This window comes from Calonectris borealis, chromosome 6 (assembly GCF_964195595.1).
Source record: "Calonectris borealis chromosome 6, bCalBor7.hap1.2, whole genome shotgun sequence".
NCBI classification, from domain to species: domain Eukaryota; kingdom Metazoa; phylum Chordata; class Aves; order Procellariiformes; family Procellariidae; genus Calonectris; species Calonectris borealis.
The window spans coordinates 38,787,201-38,810,869 of NC_134317.1; the positions used below are offsets into that span (position 1 = coordinate 38,787,201).

General features: G+C 42.1%; 1 protein-coding gene across 2 annotated transcripts in view; it reads left to right on the plus strand.

Moving 5' to 3' along the window:
* The window catches only part of UNC80 (unc-80 subunit of NALCN channel complex), a 130,493-nt gene that overhangs the window by 47,896 nt on the left and 58,928 nt on the right, over positions 1 to 23,669 (plus strand). The window contains exons 23-29 of one of the 2 annotated variants that reach the window (XM_075153727.1): positions 2,953 to 3,165; positions 7,626 to 7,761; positions 10,305 to 10,438; positions 14,029 to 14,194; positions 17,743 to 17,946; positions 19,455 to 19,555; positions 21,838 to 22,035. In XM_075153727.1, coding sequence (XP_075009828.1) covers positions 2,953 to 3,165; positions 7,626 to 7,761; positions 10,305 to 10,438; positions 14,029 to 14,194; positions 17,743 to 17,946; positions 19,455 to 19,555; positions 21,838 to 22,035 — 1,152 coding nt within the window. The remainder of the gene's footprint in view (positions 1 to 2,952; positions 3,166 to 7,625; positions 7,762 to 10,304; positions 10,439 to 14,028; positions 14,195 to 17,742; positions 17,947 to 19,454; positions 19,556 to 21,837; positions 22,036 to 23,669) is intronic. The other variant, XM_075153728.1, reaches the window with a different exon arrangement.

A 23,669-nucleotide genomic window follows, 5' to 3' on the forward strand; every position in this document is an offset into this window, starting at 1 on the left:
CTGGGAACAGAAACAAAGAGCCGTGTCATGGATTGTACTTGACCCTTTCTAGATATAATCAGAGAGATTTGAACTAACATTTTTGAGGCAATTGTCCTAGGCATTGGTCTTCATATACCTGCTAGGCTACTTCTCATGCCAGACTTATCTTATGGCTAGACAAAGCAGAACTATACAGTCAGCATCTTTTGACAGTACTTGAATTTACTTCTTTTACTCTAAAAGTAGATTGTTGCTATTTTGCCTTTTTTTTTTCCTTGAAGAGACCAGTGGAAATGAATTATTGCTCAAAGTGCCTTGCAGAGTATAAGAAAGGGCACAAGAAAATTACCACTGGTTGATTAGTCTTATAAAATTCATTGTCCTTGAAAACAAAACTGGACCTAAACACTCTGCAGTCATAAAACTCTGCAGAATCAGCTGTACTTGAACAGTAATGTGATGCTGTAAAATTCCAAATCCATTCTGTATTTGCTCCCTCCCACCCAGGTCATTGCTTGTGCTGTTATTAGTACAAATCAGGGTATCTGTTGAAAAGCTCCGATGGGAGTACTTGAAATTTTGTTAAGAAAATGGTGGATTCTTATTCATGTCAATTTATACAGTACAAGAACAGTTTTCAAAAGACAAAGTGATATAATAGGTCTAATGTTAAAAGTGGACTTGTGAACAGTTTCACAGGCACGGTCAGGCTTGTGAGAGTATTGCTGCTGTGTTAAGTTTTGACAGTGACCATGGTAACTTGTGTTCTTTTCAGCTAGGCATCGCCTGCCTGATTCATTTCTCTCCATTTGTGATGTGTTTCTCTGTGGTGTGAATCCATCCTTGTCCATTCTGTCACATCTTCATCTTTCTCTTGCTGCCGCTTCAGGTTTCTCTGAGCCTCAGGTAAGCAATCACAGGGAGCTTGTGCCCCGTGATGTTCAGAAAGTCCTCCTTCGTGCAGGAGGTCTTTTCAGTGATTTTAAATTTGGAACTCATGCTCCAGGACACACTCCTCCTCCTCTTCACCCCCCATCCTATAGATCCTCCTTTAGTTATAGTAGTTGAGTACTTCCATAACGTTTATAACATGTACCTTTACAAGATTCCTATATGTTAAGAAATTGTGACTTTACCAATGGTGAACTAAAACAGGAGGAGACTAAGGCCGGGCTTCATCTTTTCATGTATGTCTCCATAGTTAAGGTTTTACTCTGCGACAATAAAAGAATAAAATCCTCACCTATTCAGTGTTCCATATTGCACGTGGGCAACAAGTAATTTGTAATGGTTTTTCCAGGTGCTAGACATTAGTTTTGTTTGTGGTTGTCAATGACTGTCTGGCTTCAGATTTCTGCCTTCCTCATCAGAACATTGGCCCAGCTTTAATGTTCTTATTCAAGAGAATTGCTAAAAGATTGCTATTTTCTTCCAACGTTTGAATAAAATACGACCAAAAAACTGCAACAGGATGTTGTGTCAGGAAGCAATTAACATGTTTTCTTGTTAATGTAGACAAAACATAATCCTTTTTTTTTTTTTTTTTGCCGATCCCCTAAAAGGCATGGCTTTTTTCAGTCCTGTTGGTAGTAATTTCTGTCTGTAAGTTTAGCTGCAGTACAGAATTTCTTAAATCAATTCCCAAACTTTTGGAGCATTGGTCTAAAATTGCTTGCTTTCAACTTTTGATTAAAGCACTATTGGAGGCACTATTTAATAGTGTTCCACAGACCATCTTCCACGGTCTCAGGGCTGGTCTGTTATTTATGGACCACAGATGAGGAACCTCCCCGTATAAGTAGATGCTGATCTGTTTAAATTACCTCATTAAAGCTGCCAGCATCTAAATGTGTGGAATACACGTTTGTGCTCTGTGAAATCCCTATTAGGGAACCTTTCAAAGCCAGCTTGTAAATTGTGGACATTGTTGTATTCTTAGTTTTACAACCTGCTGGCCACAGGGGTTTTTGCTTGTGAAAATTGCAGGAAGAGAGGGGGGAAATTAAATGGAAATGAGGAGAACCATTTGCTTCTAGTCACTTTCCATGTCTGTAAAGATGTTATTTGTGCAGAGTTGTAGACTGCTGGGAAGAGATGTCCTCCCTGAGTCTAAGCTACCCTTTAGGAAACAAATTACAGTGTCTATTTTTTAACATATTCGAGAGTTTCAGAAGCATTCTTTATTGGTCTAACGAGGATCCTGCTGGGTGATTTAATACAAACTAAGGTACACTCAATATCATTTCTCCCATTAAAGAAAAGTGCTCTTCCAAGCTGGGGGCAGGAAGATTTTCCTCTGGAAAATAGTCAATCACTTCAAAACTCAGCTGCCTGATGTTAAGTTTCAGTACTAAATTGTCTGATGCTTGCTAAGGCCATTGAAGTTAGGCCAGTGAAATTTTGTTGACTTATGCCAGTAATGGATTTCACTCTCCATATCCGCTTAAGTGCAAAAGAGCACTCTTCCTAGTTTCAGCAAGCCTCCATTCATGCTTCCACTCCCAAGATGCACAAGCAGAACTTAACATGACAAATGCTAGGATTCATGTGGCCCTGCTGTCATTTGCGCTTGCAATATTTGCAGCCTTACTAGCGAAGGTGAAAAGAAAACTTGGCTCATTCCTCCAGTAAAAGTGTCAGATGCACGCTTCTGCTTTTTTGGCAGTTACATGGTTTCTGAAAGAAAAGATTACAGAAGGGTACTGAAACAAGGTTGTTTATAAGTTTATAATATGGCTCTTTCTGCCCCTCTAGTGGTTGGACTAAGCATAACTGTTCAGCGTTTACAAGCCTTGGTTTTATTAGCTCAAGGCAGAGATCCAGGTTTCAGACTCTGATGGAGAGATTGCTCAGTCTGTGTGACTCCATGACAAACTTGCAAAGCAACTGATTAAAGCACAAAATCCTCTAATGTTCAGAGAATTTTTCCAATGTATTTGCATTTAAGGTGATTTTTTGCAAACATTTCAGGAAGCTCCTGTGGTGGCGAGAGCAGCCCTGTTCCTCGAGTGTGCACGCTTTGTTCACCGCTGTAATCGTGGCAACTGGCCTGAGTGGATGAAGGGCCACCATGTGAACATTACTAAGAAAGGCCTGTCCCGTGGGCGTTCTCCTATAGTGGGCAACAAAAGGAACCAGAAGCTGCAGTGGAATGCAGCTAAGCTCTTCTACCAGTGGGGAGATGTAAGTGTGTGTTTCTCGTCTACTTACATTAAAAAATATACCAAAATGTAACGGTAATTGGATCCTATGCAGAATTTCAGTTCCAGTAAAATGGGGACTCATAAGCCTCCCTTCCAACTTGCACTTCACAGCCTGCCTGGTTCGGCTCTTCTCCTAATGGAAAAGGACTTTGTTAAGGTCCCCCTGCTCTGTGCCCTCTGAGGATCCATTTGGTCCGCTCACCTGTTTCCAGCATTTATCATATGTGAATGCCTAAGGAAGAGTAAGCGCAGGGTGTGTGATACTACTTGCTTTTTTCTAGCTTCCAAATATTTTAGCCCAGGGCTGCTTGAGCTAGATGTGTCACTATCCCTGGAAGTATTTAAAAGTCGTGTAGATGAGGCGCTTAGGGACATGGTGTAGTGGGCCTGGTGGTGTTGGGTTGACGGTTGGACACGATGATCTTAGAGGTCTTTTCCAACCTTAATGATTCTATGATTCTATGATGCTGTATATTTAGTAATGGATTTCTTTTTGACTTACTTGTTCAGTCTTTCTTTGCACCCATACAAACTGTTAGCACTTATCATTTTTTGGCAAGGAATTCTATGGGGCTACTACATGTCATCTAAAGAACTGTCTCTTTGTTTTGAGCTTGGCTCCTTCAAGTTTTATTTGATCGTGATCTCTTACCATACATGAACTAGGCAATTGCCCTGTCTGGCCCTGTCAGTGCCACTTGCAATTTCTTTGGAAGCCCACCAGGGTATACCTGCTGAAGGCTGATGCTTATTGCAAGTCATTTCACTCAAGTCAGAATAGTGGAAGAAGTTTCTTTGACCGCTGTGGTGCCTGTTACATATGTCTATCTGGAAGTGAGCTTTGTGCTTCTCACCTCTTTTCACAAAACCAGAGATTTTTACAGTGAGCATCATGATCTAAAAAAAAAAAAAAACAAGAAGAAAAAAGACATAAAATCCAAGGCTCAGGGGAATTTGAAAACCATGTATTCTGTAATCTTGGGGTACTTACGTAATCTATGCCAAAAAAGCCTTGCTGACCCGTATTCTCCTAGGTTAAACCAACGCATGCTTCTCAGTGGAGCACGTTGTAGGGAACCTTGAGCTACTGCTGACCGTGTCAGTACATTCCCACTGCCAAACTCAGCCCAGGGGGAGAACCTAGCTTGGGTCTGAGCACCCAAGCTAATAAGCTTTGTCTCTTGGCAGCTCTCCTCCTTCCATTTCTGTACCTAATTCAGGGAATGCTACCTGGGCACCCTGCTCTCTGTTATGTCTCAAACACAGGTGACTATCTTAACAAAAGCACAGATACCAAAGTTCCTTGAAAAAGTACATAGCGTGAATGTATTTGCGTCTATATTCCATGAAGTTACCACCTTAGCCTAACCCCTTTGAGCAATCCTTCCAAGTGGAGAACATATGATTACATAGTCCTTGTATTTTTGCATTCACTGCTGACAGTCAGTGCTATCCATCTGTTGGTGGACTCTATACCTCTAGACATTCCTTTTCTTCAAATTCTGACAAAATGGGAGCAAGCAAGTCAGTAAGCATTAGAAGCCAGTTAGATTCCCCATCAGCTGCCATTTTTAGAAACTGAAATAGCCTAACCAGGAAAAAGTCCAGGAAGGTTTTCTTTTAGAAATGTTAAAGTACCACTAGATGATGCAAGATCACGAGAAAGGAGCCAGGGAAATCTGATGGCAAGCAACTTAGCAGCATTCTCTTCCCCTTAACTGTAATGGCACCGTAAGGCATATCTGGATGCATTCTCCATGCTAGGAATAGCATGTGTTTCCTAGCTGCTTAGGAACATCCCAGAAGGGAAAAGCATTATTTTCACTTTACTGTAAGGCAGGAGGAGATTGGGAGAATAGTCTTTACCATGCAAATTTCTTCTCTTTTTACTGCAAGGTGTCCTGCCACCCATGAATATTTCTGTTTCTTCTCACTGGAGGCTAGGCAGTATAGTTACCCACAACATCACCAGCCCCCAAACAGACTCATGCTTTAGGCTTGGTCTGCACCTAGCACTGCTGAGATGCAGTCCCTTTATGTTGAATGCTGGGCAAGGCTGGTCCTCTGGCACTGCCTTTACCTCCCAGAAGCTGTTTTAGATGAAGGTGGCTGCAAGTGTAAGCAGCAGCCACTAGCCAAGCCTGTAGGGCTGGGACCCTGCAAGTTGTGCTCCTCAAACGGCTGCTTTTGTTGGCTCTGACCAGATTCCAACCAGATAGGGTGAACCGTGAGGAGAAACAGCTTTCTGTTGCTGCAGTACAGGCACCTGCTGCAGAACATGCTGCCGTTTCTGTGTGTTAACCTGCCCATTTCACCATGGGCAATATCAGCATGAAGGGCGGAATGACTGTGCACTCACATAGCTCCTAAGCAGCTCCAGTACCAAGAAGATGGGATACCTCCCCCAGCCCATCTCTGCCTCCATGCTACCAGATCCTTGTCAACACTACAGCACACCGTCCTTGCTGCTTGGTGGCAGCAGGGCTGCTGCTCTAGAAGGAAGATCCTTGGATGAAGAGAGAAGAATGTATTAGTCTCTGAATGCACCGAGGCCTTGTTCTGTTTTTTTCTTGCAGTAAATCAGGCTGGAAATTTGTGCTAATTATGGATCCTTGCTTGTCTGTCATTGCTCACTAATTGTGATACACAGTGCTATTGTCAAAGTTTAGTGAGACCAAGAATGAATATAAAACCTTTTTTCCCCACCCAACTCCTTTAATTCAGCCTCCCTAACAGCCATCAGAGGGTAACGGTGGTAAGCCTTTTCCACATGAGGTGGGATTTGGACTGCCGAACAGTGATCAGCCTATTGAATCATGCAATATCACTATGTTATTATTTTTAAATAACACAATGTTAAATCTATTCTGATCAGGTTAGTCTGTCATTTCCTTTTGCTTCTTCTGTTAAGCGGCATTTTCTTTTAAAGTGTGGCATGCTCCCCGTTTGCTAGGAAAACCAGGGATAATTCATGCAGATAATACACGTTAGGAATTCTGTGCTCATTAGTTAGGATGCTGTGGGATTATGTATGATTACTTTAATATTAGGGTGGACAACACAGCATAAATAATATGTGATAAATGACTGCTTTGTGGAGAGGCAAGCAGAATATTTCTTCCTTTAAATGCCTGAAACATGAAAGGAGGAAAAAACTGTGAGAGATGTGGAGTTTATTTAGCAATGCGCAGGCTCACAGATAGCTGAGATTGGCAACTATTTGCATCAGCTTGCAAACCACAACACCACCACCTTATTCTCTTCGTGTAGCAGTCTATGCTCTTCATTGTTGCTGGATTTCACAGGAACTGCTTAGTAGCAAGGAAGAAGAGCTGTACCAATACCTGTTTGTGACGGTTTATCTATTTCTGCTTTGCTTCAGCCGAGACAAGAAAATTATGTAATGCTGGCATGACTATCAGCGCTGACTTGTAGAAGATTCAGAAATCCTCTGTAGCATCTTTCTCTGAAACTATCCCAAAACCAAGGAGGCCAAATGGCAAGTGCTGATGAAAACTCAGTAATTAAACACGTTTCCTCCCTTGCAAAGTGATGATATCACAGGATGAAGTTTTACATACATGTCTGTGTTCTCTTCACCTATCTGCAGCAAAGAAAATGAAGAAAATCATTAAGAGCTCCCGCTTGCTCCACCCCAGCTTGCTAACGCACTGTCATCTGTAGCTTTGCTCACAGCACCATGAGGGCTGTTCACATGCTAATAATGATCCTGGCAAAGAGCCACAAATAAACGATCAATGCATTTCTGGAGAATGTAACAGTATTCAGTGGAAATCTGTCTGTCTGTGTTCTCTACATGGATCCCCTATACACCATTACCCATGCACCTTCCCAGCTTTTATATGCATATTGTCAGCTCATTTTTGGAAAGTGCATCAGGCATTCTCTCCTTTAAAGATGGAAGCGGGCTTTCCTGTGGGCATTCAACAGTTTTGTGGAGGAAACAGGGACTGTTACTGGATTCCTAAGTCACAGGATAGTTTTTTAAACGGAGTTTAAGTTCTTAAACAGTTTCTTCAGTATTCTCGGTATTCTCAGACTTAGCAAAAATCTGGCACACATATATCAAGGGGACAAAGAAAAGTGGGAGAAATTAATAGAAAATAATGACCTAATCTCCTCCTGCCTATCATGTGCCGGTTTGGGGATTTTTTTGTTATTTAACCAAATCTGCAAAAATTTTTCATCCTGAAATTTGATACTGTTTGCAAATTTTGGTTGGAAAAAAGGGGGAAAATAATTATGGTTTTGGTAGCAATTAATCTCCTATCATCCCTTTCTCTACAATAAAAATAAAGCCAGGTCATTCTGTTCTGGCTGGAACATCTCCATAGCCTGCATGGGGCAGAGCCCTTGACCACCAGTGAGTTGGGCTGCAATTCTCACCTCCTCGTGCTTTCTCTTTCTCCCTGTCTACAGGCAATCGGTGTCCGCCTCAACGAGCTGTGCCATGCTGAGAGTGAGAGCCCTGCCAACCTGCTGGGTCTCATTTATGATGAGGAGACCAAGAGACGCCTGAGAAAGGAGGATGAGGAAGAAGACTTTTTAGATGACAGTAAGGAGACTCCCTTTACTACAAGAACCCCCGCTTGTAAGAACCTCTGCTTTAGGAGCACTTAATTTTTCTTCTCTTTTCATCCTCTTGCCACCCAGCTGTATTTCCCAGTTCCTCACCTTCACCCCAGTTTCCTCCCCTATTCTTTCCGTGCCTGGATGTACAACATGACAGATGGGTAGCAGCCCTGAGAGACTTTGAAGGAAAAGGGGGTCAAACCAGGCAGTGAGTTGCAATTCCTGCATACTGGCAACTGCGATTATAAGCAGGGCACTAATTTCTTGAGTCTTGCTGTCACCTGAGTGCCAAAAGTGGTTCAGACTCCCATTCTTCCCAGTTATTTCTGCCAAAATATTTGTGTAAGATCAGCTGCTTTTCTGTTTCTTAACATTGGAGGGTCAATTCCTCACCTGATGTGAATTGGCACAGCTCTACCAAAGGCTTTTAAATCTTTACTTCAGTATATTTGCCTGATTCTCAGTCAGAAATATACCACACTGGTATAAAAAGTATCATTAAAAACCTGTATAACAACAAGATGACTAAAACACACACATTTGTGCATGTGTGTACATAAGGGGGGGGTGTCACAGATCACTGATTCTGAAAGTCTAGACAGGCATGCAAATTATAACACGCCCTGTGAATCAAAATAAATTAAGTCAAAACACATACTGTTGTAGGTATAGGTGAAGGTGGTAACAAACATTATGTCCTCTCCAGACACCATTTGTATATACATGTGTGCTGTAGTGTACTGGTTCCTGTGTACATGTACTGTTGTTCGTCATTGGATGTAGTGTGCTAGCACTGTTTATGTATCTTCTGGTTTCTTCTTCTGTGGTTCTGGGTTTGTTCTTATCACTGCATAAAGGCCAACTCTGGAGTAGAGAGGAGTAGGTGGGAGCAGTGAAATGGCATTTGTGTGAAATGATCTCAAGAGAAGGTATTGGCCCTAAGCTAGACCTTCACATGTGCCACTGTGTGGTGTGCCACCACTAGTAGCTACATGAATGTGGGTGGCTGTTCTGGATATTTTATTGGCCCTTTAAGAGATATATCCGAAGCAGGAGAGCGCACCCAAAATTTTCCCTCTCCTGCACCATGAATGACTTTTGAAAGGTGAAGAACAACTACATTCCATGACCAAGTGACAGGGTAGTCTTTCTTGTCCCTTTTCAGCCACTGATAAGGCACTCATAAGGGGATGCAGAGCTGCTTTCAAAGGGTGGTCTCAGACAAGCAAACAGAGAGAACAGGTTGTGGTCTAGAAAGCCATGTAAAAGCTCAGGTACTCTCCTGAAAGCCAGTGTCTGAAAATAACCGATCTGCATTCTTGCTGAAGGCAGAGATTTTTCAAAAACTGCCCTGTATGCTGTAGGGAGTAGACTGAGGAGCATAAAATACGCAGTTGGATATTCCATTACACTGTACGTCTCATCTGTATTTGACAGTTCAGATTATTGTAGTCCCTACAAAGTCCGTAATTCATTACTGGTAATGTGTACAGAGGAATTAGTAAGCATCACAGGATTAATCTGGTTTTATCTGATCCCTGCAGTCTCCTCTCACTTGTTTGGTTTGGACTGTTTCTTTGCAAAAAGTAATTAGATCATACATAATGGAAAACAAGTGAAAACATAAATCTCTTTGAAATGTATGTAGGTAGTAATACCGGGCATTATTAAAAATGGGTGTGGTTAGTTGTTGTCACAACTAATTTTTTTATTTACTTTTTTTGCTGTCCATTATCCTAAATAGTATTTTTCAAATTGGTCAAGCACTGAAGAATCCTTCGTACTTTTCAAGCTTTGAATGGCATTAGATGGGTTACAAAGCATAGGGCTTTTGAAGCTGATTGTTTAGACTCAGTTGAGACAAAGCTTCAAGGATTTTGATAATCCCTCTTCCCTTTCCCCCTTTGTTTTAGGTTAAGCATTTGAATGTATAATTTGATTAAGCAGTTTGATTTTTTTTTTCCCCTTGATTATCTCTAAATAGCACTTGAATTCTGTGCACAAATAAAGCAGCTTGATTTCAAAAGAGGCTGTCTTTTCCACTTATCAGGGTAGTAATTAATAACAGGCACAATACCTCTTTGCTGGCTAGTCATAACTCCATGTATTTTGAGAAATTTTACTGTATTTTAAAGTGGTTCTTTTCTAGAACTACAGAAGATTTGGCTGAATGCAAAACTAAAGGGGAAGAATGGTGTCTACTTCTTAACCTGTATTTACTTTAAATGAGGTATATACAAAATGCTGTAAGATCATTTTAGTTTAGTAGATACTTCACCATAACACATTATAACATACTATAGTACACTATAGTGTGTTAGTACTACTGCATGTGCTGGTAAATACATGAATTGATATTTGTTTGACTATGTTCCCTTTAGTGTAGGAAAAGTAGAATAGATAGAAGTCTGGGTTTTCCTCTTTTAGTGCAGCTTGCTTTGTGCACCATATGTGAAAATGTCCATCACCTCTTGGTTCCAGATCTTCTATCATCTCCTTGCTCACCTTAGAAATATTTATTCCTAGGCACTGTGAATCCTACCAAATGTTGTTGTCCTTTTGCACTGAAAATGGCAGCCTGTCAGCTTCTTCTGGAGATAACCACTTTCCTTCGAGAGACCTTTCCCTACATGCCCCGGCCACGTACTGAGCCTCTTGTGGTAAGTGGACCATACACACTGGAGAGGGAGCCATGCCCACCGAAGTCATTGGCTCTGTGCCTGTCTAAGGAGAGGTAGGGTGGGCTAATAACTCAAGTGGATCTCTGATGCAGGGAGAAAGGAGCCATTGTCTGGTGAATAGGGCACATCAAATGGATTGATTAAGAAGATAAGACTGTGGAAGCACAACATGTACTGGAAGTTCAAGAAAGTTTCAAAGCAGAGAAGAAGGCAGCAGATGGGTTAAGAAACTGAGTGTGGGGGACCTGAGAGGTGTGGGAGATGGACTGCAGGAGGTGACAGCTCACGTGCTACCTAGCTGATTAGGAGGGCCAGTTGACAGAGAACTGAACAGTTAGGAGAAAGGGAAGAGGATGGTTTACAGAGAATTTGCTGGAGCTTAAAAGTTGCGGATTTTTGGCTTGGGTTAGACAACAGAACTGAAGGGACTGGGGGAAGAAAGAAAAGAAACAGAGACGAAGCAAGGAAAGAAATAAACCTCTGTGAGACTGAGAGAGGCACAGGCAAATCCTGGCATGAATAGTAAGCTAAATGACTGATTAGGTGACAACTAATTTTGTGAATAGCAGAACCCATGAAACCTGATTTCCAGTGGTTCAGTCTTGTGTGGATTCTCTTATGTCTAATAACACGGCTTAACAGTGCCTCCAGCCTGTTGTTTCACAAAATACACAGGCACTCAGTTGTCTTTTGTCAAATTGGGTTGAAGGTGACCGTCAGCTTCAGAGGTGGTTAACATGGAATGAGATGAGAATTGAACATGGAATGAGATGAGAATTGAATGGCAGACACGCAGTTTCATGTTTTAAGCCTAATATCTTTAGGAAATCAGGATAAAAATTATAAAGAAAGAATGAGAAGTTTCCAAGTGAACATGAAGGATTTAGCCCTACTATTCTGTTTTTTGTTAATTACAGACTGAGATCAAATTTTGCTGATGACAATTGTGCTTGACAGGCTGATTTGGCTGGGCATTATTGTAATTAGGTTCTGAAATTGGTTTCAAAGGCTGTAGATGACCTATGATGAAGTGACTCAGCCCCCAGGTATGCAAGAAGGGCAATTTGAAAAAACAGGAATAAATACAGCAGGAGTCTTCCAAAACACTTTGTTGATATTTTTACCGCATAATAAATGACTGCATCCAAAAGCAGGATAATACCAGGGTTTAGAATTCATCTCAGTGAAGTAGTTAGGCTTGGAACTAAGAATATGTTGGGTAATGAAGGTCAACAAAAATTTGTCCTTTTGTGCCAGATAGAAATGCAACTGATTAATAGCTTTTCAGACTTGTATATAGGAGAGAAGGAGGAGGAATTATTCTGAGATGCGTAGCCAGAAGAAACCATAAGGTCATGTTATGCAAGAGCCTATTAGAGAAAATGGCCATAGAGTGCTTCTTTTAATTTTGTACGGGGTGGGGGGGGAAAAGAGCCAACAACACTCCAGATTAAAATATTAAGTCTGTGTATTTATGGAGTGATGCTTCCTTTCCAAGAGAATCAGGTACATAATGTTATGGTCCATAAAGCTGAAATTCCAGTAGAGCAAATCTCACTTCCGTTGGTGTTTGCAGGCATACCTGTTCCATAGATATGAGCACAGACTTAGCAGCGTCGAAGAACTGAAGCATTTGCAACTGAACTAGTTGCGGTGAACCAGTTTAACTACCCACAGTCCATCCAGACTTGCCAGACTGAGGGCATAAGCACCCTTACCTATGTTTGAGTGAGGTAGGCAGTCCTGACTGAAGTTTCAATCAAAGCCTTTTACTGAATCTGGTGGAGTAGGTACAAGCTCACTTTGCAAAGGTGACGAATACGTTCTCTTGAAGCCTACTGCTGTCACAGTAGAGCCAGAGAACTGGAACTTGTCATTTGCTGTGGTAGGAAGTCATTCTTTTTAGCTTAGCAGTTGCTGAAGATAGAGTCAGACTAACTGTGTGCTAGGAGAATGTATTTCATTCTGTCAGTTAATTTGTGGGGGCAGCAATTTCCAATGTAAGCACGTTGACAAACAGCTAGGAGGAGTAATGTGTTTAAACACTCCATGGAGGGGAACTCTGACCATGCCCTAGGAATATATCTGTACTGCTATCGTGGCTCAGTTTATGCATGCTAATTGATGAAGCTGCTGTAATTCAGACAGATTTGATCACAGATTTTTATCCTGAAATGCCTTAGCCTTTGTTTCATATCCTAAACTGTGTTAGGTACATTTTAAACTATTTACGTGGAAGTTTTCAATGCTAGAGATACTACACATCATTATTTTAGGCACCCACCTTTTTATATCCCAGGTTTTGTTATTGAGCAAAGTCGAAGTATTTCCGTTATGGCAATCAACTGTTAGCTTTTCTGACAATCACTTATGATAATTTTCCCTGGAGATGCAAAGCTGACTGCAAATGGTTTGGGACCTTCGGCTGGTGTTAGATAGGCTAGTTAACCCATTTAAGCACAGCTCAGTCTAGAACATATGTTTGAGAAAATCTTTTTTCTTTTTCCAAACCAACTCTTAGAGTAGCAGACTTTGTAACTACCCAAGTAGCTCCCAGTAACTTCTCTAGGAGTTTTGTATGCAAATTCCCATATGAGATCTCTTGAGCCTACAGAATTTTATCTGGAATAACTGTTTTGGATCATTTCAGTGATGTTATCGTTCACATTCATCAGCCGTTTACTCAGAGCAAGGAGCTTTGTGTCATCTTAGATTTCAGCTAGTTACATTTTGGGTGGGGAGATCTCAAAGCTGATGACATCCCCAGTCAAAAGGCACAAATGATGTTCTTAAAGAGCCCAGCATTTTAACTGTGTTTGCCAGTGTGGGAGTTTGTAGTCTGTCTTTCACTTTTTCTAGCTGTGGTTAGAGAAAGCGGATGATAATCCATAGCTTGTGGAATCTTAGGACTTTTGCTTTATTTGGCCCAAACTGGTAGCCAGTAGGTGCCACAAATGGTGCCATTTCTGTTAATAGGAGAAAATGATGGTGCAAACTAGCTTCTCTCTGGTGCAATGCTATTTATTTTCTAGAATTTAAGTGCAGCCAACATTTTTATTACTCCCTGTTTTCCACTGTGTCCTTTCAGCCTGATCTGCCCACAGAAAGCTTGCTCTGGGCCGTGCTGGCATGGCTGTCACACTGCCCGCTAGCTTTCTCTCAGCTTTTCTGCCTCTGAAGAGTACAGTGGCAACGCGTTCCCTAATCAACCACAGGGAGCCTTTTGGAGTAGAGACCCAACCACTCACCCGGCATCTTTGGCAACAGCCACCTTTTATTGCCACCTATCCATTAGGGACCATTTATGTGTTTTCCCCTTCATGAGCCTGCAGACAGGCAGCGTTAACTCAGCAGTGTTAACCAGAAATGCGTGTTAACACCTGTTAACTTCAGTCCTGACATTGTGGCTCAGCAAGCCCAAAGAGTAGTTGGATTAGAAAGTGTCAGGATAGATGGAGAACTGTGTGATAGAAATAAATTCCCATCTGAAGCTGTTCTTCCTGAAGCTTCTATGGTTGCAGTGAAAAACATACTGCTTGCACATCTGTGTGGTCTACGTTCTGCTACAGGATCTGGAGAGCTGCAGGCTGCGTCTGGACCCTGAGATGGACCGGCACAGGTATGAAAGAAAGATCAGCTTTGCCGGGGTTCTGGATGAAAACGAAGATTCAAAGGATTCCCTGCACAGCAGCAGCCACACCCTCAAATCTGAGGCTGGCTTCGAGGAGAAAAAAGGTTTGTCAGCACAATAAGGCTTTTGTATTCTCAGGGCTTGTGAAGTGGCGCTTGATTTTATGTTTTCATTTGCATAGACTCTGTTAAAAAGCAGGTGGCCATGGAGTCACGTGGCTTTGAATCATTTCTGAGACGCTTCTGGCCTTCAGGGTTCAATATAACAAATGTGAGAAGCAAAGATGTTAAATTTTATAAAACACTGCTATGACTAAAACCAATTGAGATCATTGCAAGATTTCTAAAAAGGAGGATGCCTTCCTTGTTTGAAACTGTCTCTCAGTGGGATGCTGAGAGAAGCATCACTATTTGATTCACTTTAAAAATAAAGATCAAAAGTGTTCTTGTTTGGTTTTTATTCTGATTACAATTTTTCATTTTGGGAAAACCACAAATAGGAGGGAAGATTGGGATCTTTCTGTGAAAATCTGTACTGGTTTGGAAGTCATGGCATCTCACAGAATTAGTGTTGGTCACTTGATCTCTTGGATTCTTTGCTACCACATGAAAAACACACACCTATGTGGCTTTTGATGGCTAGCAGATTAACGTTACCAACATACTGTATACTGTACAAGCAAACCTCAAGCTCACTGTGTTTGCTGAGGACAGCAGATTGTTTCCATTTTTGAGCCATCTCATGCAAAACTCACATACTATCTGATGGTACAAGTGTTGCAATACAATATACAGTCATCGTGTGTATTTGCAATTAGAGGCTAAACTGCCAGACAGTTACCTGTAAATGATTCTCCCTCTAACAAGTTTTCTGTTTAAATTCTGTCTCATAATAGCCATATAAAGGTGCAGATGTTTGAATGATAATTTTGATGATTGTTTGAAAAGGATAAATGTTTGATGGTTGTTTGGAAAGGATGGAGTCTGTGGCTGGTTATCCTCTAGGAACTGTAATGTGTGTTAATGATTCAGAAGAGCTTTTATTGACTTCAGGGGGCTTTGGATAAATTTTGTGTTGTCTTCAGCTGAGACCCTGCCACAATTACTGGAGAAAATATTAGAACTGCTTCCAAGACTTACATGATGTAAAACTGCCTCCAAAATTGTGTCAGGTAGGACAGTTACTCCTGTGAAGACAGCTAGGTATCCACCTAAGAAAGGTGAGCTGGATAAATTCATGCTCAACCTCATTTTTTGTACCCTTGGCATATTGGCAGCCCAGAGAAGCACACAGCCTTATGTCTGTCTGATGGTCTAAGATCAGTGGGATAAGATGTCTCTAACTATATAGATGAGAAAAAGCTTGGTTTTGGGGTTGGGTTTTTTTGGAAGATAGTTATGGCAATTACTTGAAACCACTTTCAGTCTCTCAGGCAGCAGTCCCATCCACTGGGATGTTACCTGAGTGGGAGAATGCCTACAAGCACATAGTCTGGCTGGAAAATGCTGGTGGCCAGTCTCTAACTATGCCAATTTTCTTAGAGACAATGCTGACTTAGGTTTTCCTTCATGTATTACTGTGCTACAGGCATAATGCAGAATTGAATTATTTTTGCAAAGATAGTATTAACTTTCTGCATCCTCGACTCTGTTAAATTACATTTTTCCTGCAGTTTCAGTTGGGTTTTTTTCCCATTCTCCCTTTTCCCTAAGCTGTCATGTAGTATTCCTTTACTAAAGCTGCCTCTTTACTACATTTTAGAGATGGGAGAAGTGACTGTGGTAGGAAGGCTGAATCCTAACATACTAATATACTTTAGCAAAAATGTATTTGCAGTATTTTGGAAGCTAAGTAAATGCAAGATAATATTATATTTTAAAATTACAATAATTATGTTCTTTTATCTGGCCACAGCGTATTCTTCTGGGGGTCCACCTGGGCCAAACATAACAGATGCAGAGGCATCTTTCGTAATCTACACTTTTCTAGATAAGAAAATGTTGTTGTGTGAATGTAACTAAATTTTTCTTGCCTGCAGTGACAGGTTTCTTTATCTCAGCCTCTTTGATGAGTACTAATCTGTTTCCTTTCATTTTTTCCGGAGTCTTAAAAACCTTGCTCTCATTGCTCACCCCAGGCGTGGCTTAACAGCTATCCAAAAGCTACGAGTTTACTGTATAGAATCTGCTCCAGGTAGGTCTGAAATGCAGACACTAAAGATAGGTAGATGCAGGCTCTCAGAGGATCATATGTACTATCTGGGTGCTAAAATGGGATTCTGCAGACTTCATGAAATGCAGTTACAAGTGCTTAAATGGTTTGGCATTTGGGGGAACTGAACCACTGTATTGAGGCTGATCTGAACAGAATTCAAGCAGTAGTGATTGCTAAGGAACTCAGCATGGTCACTTGGAGGGAGATTCTCTGGTCACTCAACAGTGATTTGCCCAGCTGATTCATGAGGACCGAGGAGTAGCTCTCAAAACCTATCCAGCTGTCTTCGGCCAGGACGTTAGCCACTGGAAATTGGAGTGGGAGTTGGGTTCTGGAGGAATTAGGGGCATTCTCAGGAGTAAAGGTGTGTTTGATTTTTCGTGAAGCCAAAATACGATTCTATTAAAATATTTTGTTTACCCGTGGTATCCAAAAAGCTGTATCCTGTTCACTCTCAACAACACACCAAAAGGTAATCGATCACACATGGCCTTGCCTGATTAGATCTGCAGTAAAATGACTGGGTGTTGCAACATTTGGACTGACATACTGCCATGTACTGCCTTTGAACTAAGAGGAGAATGAAAGTGCAAACGGTTGGTGCTTTGAACATTGAACCATTTCATGTCTGTGCTCATCAAAAATGCAAAGTGTCAATGGATGTTGTTAATGCCTGAAAGCTGCTGATTTGTCTGAAGGAGAGGATCTACGTGCTCCTGTTTCCTCTAAAGCATTCTAATGATGAAGAGTAACATGCAGAGACACGGATTTATGCAAATCTTACTTCAAAGAAGTCTTGCGTGCTAACCTCATGAAGCAGACTACCTTTCTGCAGTCACACGTGCTGTATGAATAAATAATTGATCCTACTGCAGAGCTCAGTGAGGTTTACAGAACCCAGGCCCACAGGAAAATAGGTTTGTCCATGGTACCTTGTTCACGCTTGGGATTCAGCCATCTATGCCTAGCAAGAGGTGATTCTGCACTAATGTAAACCCCAGGGACTGGCAAAGAAAACTGCAATTTACATCCATTGGGCAGATCCTGTTTCCTGGCAGGAATGGATTCAAATTGGTGTGAATCGTAGGTTTTCCTTGTCCACGTTTTGGGTTTCTGTTAGAGCAGCTGACTCTACTTGCTGGTGGTTGAACGAGGGCTAATTCCAAATGCAGACGAGGCCTGAGGTGACGTACCAGGTCTCCAGGAAATGAGGTGCTGAACACATTTCCGTAAAGCATCTTTACTGCCTGATTGACAGAGCTGCATTGGCGGTGGCTTTGGAGGAAGCTTCTGGCCCCACATTCCTTGGTAGAAGAAAAGACGCTGCAATACAGGCTGGCAGCAAAGGGTCGGGAGGGAGGGAGGGCCAGGATATCTTTCTTTTTTAAATGGGGAAAAATTAAGGGGAAAAAAGTCCTCTTTTATTCTTTTAATACAGTTCCCAGCAGGAAGATCAGGATAGGAGGCTCCCGCTTGCTCCAGATTAAAGGAACCCGCAGTTTCCGGGTGAAGAAGGGGGGTTCCCTTTCCAGCATTCGCCGGGCCGGCAGCCTAAAGAGCACCAAGTTATCACGGCAGGACTCAGAGTCTGAGAATGAGGAGCTGCAGCTGTCCCACAGCAGGGACACTGTCACTGATATAGGTAACTTAGACGAGTGGGTGGAAAGGGAGGGGACAATAGGCAGGACCTAAACTCTTGATGTGATTGCAGCAGAGCTAGAAATGACAAGAGACCCCCACCCCAGCAGGCTAGGAAAAACCAGAGTCCTCTTCAGGAACTGCCTGAACTAGAGCCTGGGAGGAACATGGTTCAAATCCTGGGTGCAGCGTCGGCTCCATGCACAGGTTGTCAACTCAGAGCTCCGTGTTAGAGCATGAACTCTTGGAATGCTGGTGCCTGCCAGCCAAACGCATGCTGTCTTTAGGGGAGCACATGCACGTGTGTGTATGCACATACACACACCCCTAAATCATATGATATAATGAATACATGAGCTCATATGCATACATGATATTTTATTGTCCATATTTACAGATAGGATATATATACGTACAGACATGCACTTCATATTCTATGTAGCATATGATGTTATAGGCATGTCGTATGACATGTAATATATATATTCCTATATGTAGAACATAACATGTACATGCTGCATACTGTATTTCTACATATTGGTATATACATATATTTTTACAGCTCACAGATGCCTGCCTTAGTCTTCAAAAGATGGATCCCCATATATTTATCTTAAGGAAACTAAATGTGCATCCTGCCACGAGAAATCTCCATCACGGTCGAACTAAAGGGGCTTCCTCTGCTAGGGGTGTTAACCAAAAACTACGGTTTGGGTACATTTGAGCTGAAATAACCTCCCAAGCTTAATGGTCACTGTTATATTGCCCAAAAGATGCTTCAGTAGGTGAACATGGAGAGTGGGATTGCCTGTTCTGTAGGCTTTGGCAAGTCACAGTTCACTTAAAGAGGAGAAAGAAAGGATTAACCAGAGTTCATCCCCAGCCATCTTTTAACAGCATTAATGTTAGTATTATTGGAGGCCCATAGGTTATGAAACAGCTAGAGGAAACGCAGGGATCAGTGAATTTCCCAGAGAAATCTCTCCCTTGCCTGAGTTCTTTAGAATAGTGTGCTAGAATCAGGATTTTTTTCCCCTTTCATCCCCATGACATTAGCAGTTTCCATGGGCAATTAGCAGTGACTTTGCCCATTGGCATTTCCAGTTGCATGCCACTTCTGGTTGGATTTTTGTTGACATTTTTAACCACAGAGCCCAGTCAATGCAGATCACTAAACCAACCATTTGCAGCATCTGAATGGTGCAAAGAATTTGTTTCTGATGTTTTTCGTTTACCTTCTCCCCTTCCATTAAAGAAAAAAGTGGGGAGGGAGCAGTGTTTGCTACTGACAAGATGGCCTGTGAGCCAGGTCTAAATGGTTCTTGTAATTGTCAAGCCAGCATGATACAAGGATTGGGGAGGGGGTCCAAACACAGTCTTTCCAGTGTGGCATATTCTGTGTACTCTGGTCTGTTCCCACAAGGCTGGCCTGGCTTACAAGTGCTGTCCCTAGTCTTTAAGCACATAGGGAGCAATAAAAACAACCACCTTTTGGGTATTTTTCTTTTGAAGAAGGGAGCCCTTGGAGCGCGAGCGAACCTAGCATTGAGCCCGAGGTGCTGAGCAACACAGGCACGGAGGAGAACTATCATCGGAACATGTCGTGGCTGCATGTAAGTATGAGTTGTCAGCAGCACTCTCAAGGATGGCACTTTCAGTAGGAAAACCTTTGTGCTGGCAATAACCAGATCACAATCTGTGCTTTCTCCATGTAGCATCAAGGATCTCAAGCGTAAGTAAGCTGCAGCCTTTGGAAGTCGTCTGTTTGCCATTTCTAAAATGGACTAAAACCAGAAAGTTTTTGTCATGCTCCTTCTGTCCATTTCATATATTTAGTGTGTAAGGGAGAAGGGACTATTTCTCTCTAGGTGTGCAGGGACAGCTGAAAAATCCTTTAGCTCAGTATCTTATCTCTAGCATGGCTAGTAGTGGGTAGTTCAGGAAGAGTAACAGAATGGGCTACAGTGTGAGCTGGGCTACCAGCTTCTGGGAAATGGCATTTTAGAAGCTACTAGAGCTGGAGGTTCTGTTGTAAGCACTACGTTTACTAACTACCAGAAGATTTTCCCTCAGAGCGTTTTCCCAATCCCTTTTTGACCCTGCTTCTCTGTCAGGTTTGGAAATTCGAGTGTACTAAACTGAGCATGGCAGACATAAGAGTGTGTACTAGACGATGAATTGCTAGAGGATAAAGGCATCTCCCTAGTTAGTATCTTAAGATAAATCATGGTGCCTTTGCTCAATGTGGGAGGATGCACGGACTCATAAATACAAGGCATAAACTGAAGGGAACTTGAGATGTTTGTCTCACTTTACATGTGATTAGCCTGTATAGGAGAAAGGAAGATTTGAAAAATCACCTGTTCCAGTTAATGCCACGCAAGTACCAATATCGCATGAGAACTTTGTCTTTTTGTTTGTTGGAAAGAAGGTGTGGGTGGATGGTCACTAAAACTACAGGCAAAACAAAAACCTGCTTTACTTAATGGTTGTGAGAAAACCACTCAAAAGGATCACTGGTACCAGTTACTTCTGTGCATGCACCAGCATTTCCTTTACCTGTCCTTTACAGCAGCCCGGAGCGTGATGTCCTCACTCTATGTCAGTGTACTGTAACTACAAGTTATAACAGTGGACCAGAGGTCGGGTAGAGGCTATACAATGCTGATGAGATTTATACCATTTGCACATTGGTACAACACTAGTGTCTTGAGTTATTCGTGATTGACCCCAAAATAACATGAGGCCAGAACAGGCAGGCAAAGACAAGAATCCCACATATGCAGTGCAGATTTGTTTTAAATTAAGGTCCTGACTTTTTGGAAGCCTAAATATTTGAGGGTTGAGTGTGATGTGGCTGCCTTACTTGAGAGAGCCAGCAGACTGCAGCTCCACAGACAATAAGTGGATGGAAAAGGTGGGAGACCCTCTTTCTGGTAGTTCTGGTATTTCTGCACTAGGTTGTGGGATGAAGAGAGGGATTCATAACGGCCAGTTCTGACCTGCAGTGTGAATGGCTTGGGGATGCCTGTGTGTCTTCCTCAGAGTGCTACCAAGTGGCTGGGTTTGTGTGTGACATGAAGACCAGTGTACAAAGAGCTGCTGGACTGAGCTCTGCTCCTCTGGGAAGAAACCCTCCGAGTTACACCAGAGCGCCATCACTGAAGTGTAGACTTACCCAAGGCTGTCTTTAATTAATTAGTTTAGGGACTAATAGCAGTGTTGCTGCAGCAAAGCAGGGCTCAGAATAGCGAAATGTCTAAATATTTACTCTGTTTCTTAGACAGGTTTTACAGCTCCTCGCTGCCATATGGCATCACCCCTAGAAATAGTAACTGAGCCAGCTAACAGAAAGCTAGGCTGCATGGGCCCACCCAAGCACAGTGAGGGAAGCATATGCAGAACAACTGGCACAGTTTATTCCTACTTGAGAGCACACTGAGACATTTCCTTTCCCATTCCTTGAAGGAAACTGACCCCTGAACCTGGTGGGTTTGCAGCTCTAATGATGATTGAGTAGTTGACAATCTCCAGCCTAAGCCCTCGTCTCAGCGTGGCGGTACAACAGCTTTTCTGCAAACTGAGAGAATACTGTTTTCCTCAGCCTTAATCTTGCCACCGGCTAAACATACACATCTACAGCAGCTCTGTCTCTCTGTCTGCTTTGTTAACACTGATGTTTCTTTAGCCATGCCTAGCTAGTTTGTAAATCATTTGCAAGTATGGAGCTCTGCACAGACACACATACCTTTTCAAAAAGCTGTGTTGAGCTTCATGCCTCCCCAGGTAGGCTGTGGAAAAGTTAGTTTGACTGTCCCCATCACTGGCTGCCCTATGCTGTTCTCTGTGTAACTCCCTTTTCTATAGGTAACTATTCTCTTTTTTTCTTTTCAAGGTTATGATCCTATTATGCAACCAGCAAAGCTTCATATGTACCCACATTGACTACTGTCATCCACACTGCTACCTCCATCACAGCCGGTCCTGTGCTCGTCTTGTCCGGGCCATCAAACTCCTGTATGGAGACACAGTGGACTCTCTGCGAGAAAACAGCACATTGAACACGGTGGCAAGAGGCAAAAAGCAAAAGGAAGTGAGTAGATGCAAAAAGCAGAATGTTTTGGGGTTTGTCCAGGCAGGTCATAATTACCTTCAGGTACTGCATAATGTACTCAAACAGTTCTTTCATGACAAATGAACACAGCCTTTCCTAATCACACCTCTGCTGTAAAAAAACCTATTAAGTAATCTAGCGTTATGGCAGGAACGTAATCTGTATTGATTGGGAAGAACCTTAGTTGCTGATAAGGTCATTTAAAAGCTTATAACCTGACTTTAAAATTAATGTTCTTTTATGGCCTCTACTTATCAGCCCCTGGAGTCCAGTCTCTTTTTTCATGTTTCTTCTCATCTTTGAGAGTAATAAGAATCACTCTCGAAATTCTTGTAAAATCTTGCATAATTTCTTTCTTTTAGGTCTAAGCTCTCAGAGCTGTTCCAAGAATTGTATACATTAGTCTTTAATGTTACAGTCTCTTTAGTGACACACTTTTAATGACCAGTTCAGCAGGGTACTCAAACAGGATTGTGCCTTTTTAGCCATATAAGTGGTGGCTTTAATTTCAGTGGAAATACATTTCTGCTTTCAGTAAAGTGCCCACCCAGGTACCAACTGAATCATGTCAACAGTTGGTTAATACTTTCATACTCCTGACCACAACAGACAGACTACAGTTATTCTGAATACTTGTCATGACAGAGTCATTCAACTACTTTGCAGTAACATTGAAAACAAAAGTGTTCATGAAACTGTCGTCAAGATTTCAGTGGGGTAAAGAGGCTATCATCCCTGTAAGTGGAAAATGAAGGGGTAGGAGACAAGTTCGTAATGTTTCTTCATCAACCAGCAGATTGTTTGTTTCCTGTCAAGTTAGAAAATCAAAGGGTATTTATATGGAACAAAGCACAGAGCAGATGAAACAACAGATAATGATTCTGCTTTCCTCAAAACCATAATCCCCATATATTTCCTCTGACACAGAAAAGCAGTGTATCAGTTATTTAGGAAGAGAGGCAATCATTTCTTCCACAGAAGTCAGGCTTGAGATGAGCAGCTGGCAGTGTTCATGAAAGGTAGCAAAAGAACACCGTGCATTACTGTGTGTTGTTTCATCTCCAGCTTTGAATTGCAAGGCAAAGTGATACTCATTTCATAATCCATCAAACCACCAAAGCCTTTAAGCAACAGCAAGGAAAAAAGAGGTTGGGGGACAATAAGGTTTCCTACAAACACATGCACCGTGTTTGTACAGACCTCATTGCAGGAGAGCAATCGATAACTTTTGAATTTTATGTAACAGTAGACTTTTCATCCCAGTTCCTCATGCTCTGGTATTCTTCAATTGTTGTTATTCTCTGACTGCACCATTTCCACGTTTATCTGGGTTCCAGAGGAACCTCTCTTTTAGTCTCACAGCTTGCAGAATGAAAGGCTGGAGGTAGCTGGAATATGCAGACCTGGCTATGTGCTCCATGGGGCTTGTGAGCTCTCTGATAAACGAGAACCCCTGAGTTAATCAGCAGGCTACTAGCTTGAGGAGAAGAGTCTGTGGCAACCTAGCATCCTGGGAAAAGTCCCTGGTGTTGTGAATAACGAACATAAAAAGGACTTGTCATTATCACTGTCATTGGCAATCTGCTAGGGACAACTCTCAGGCAGGCATGAGC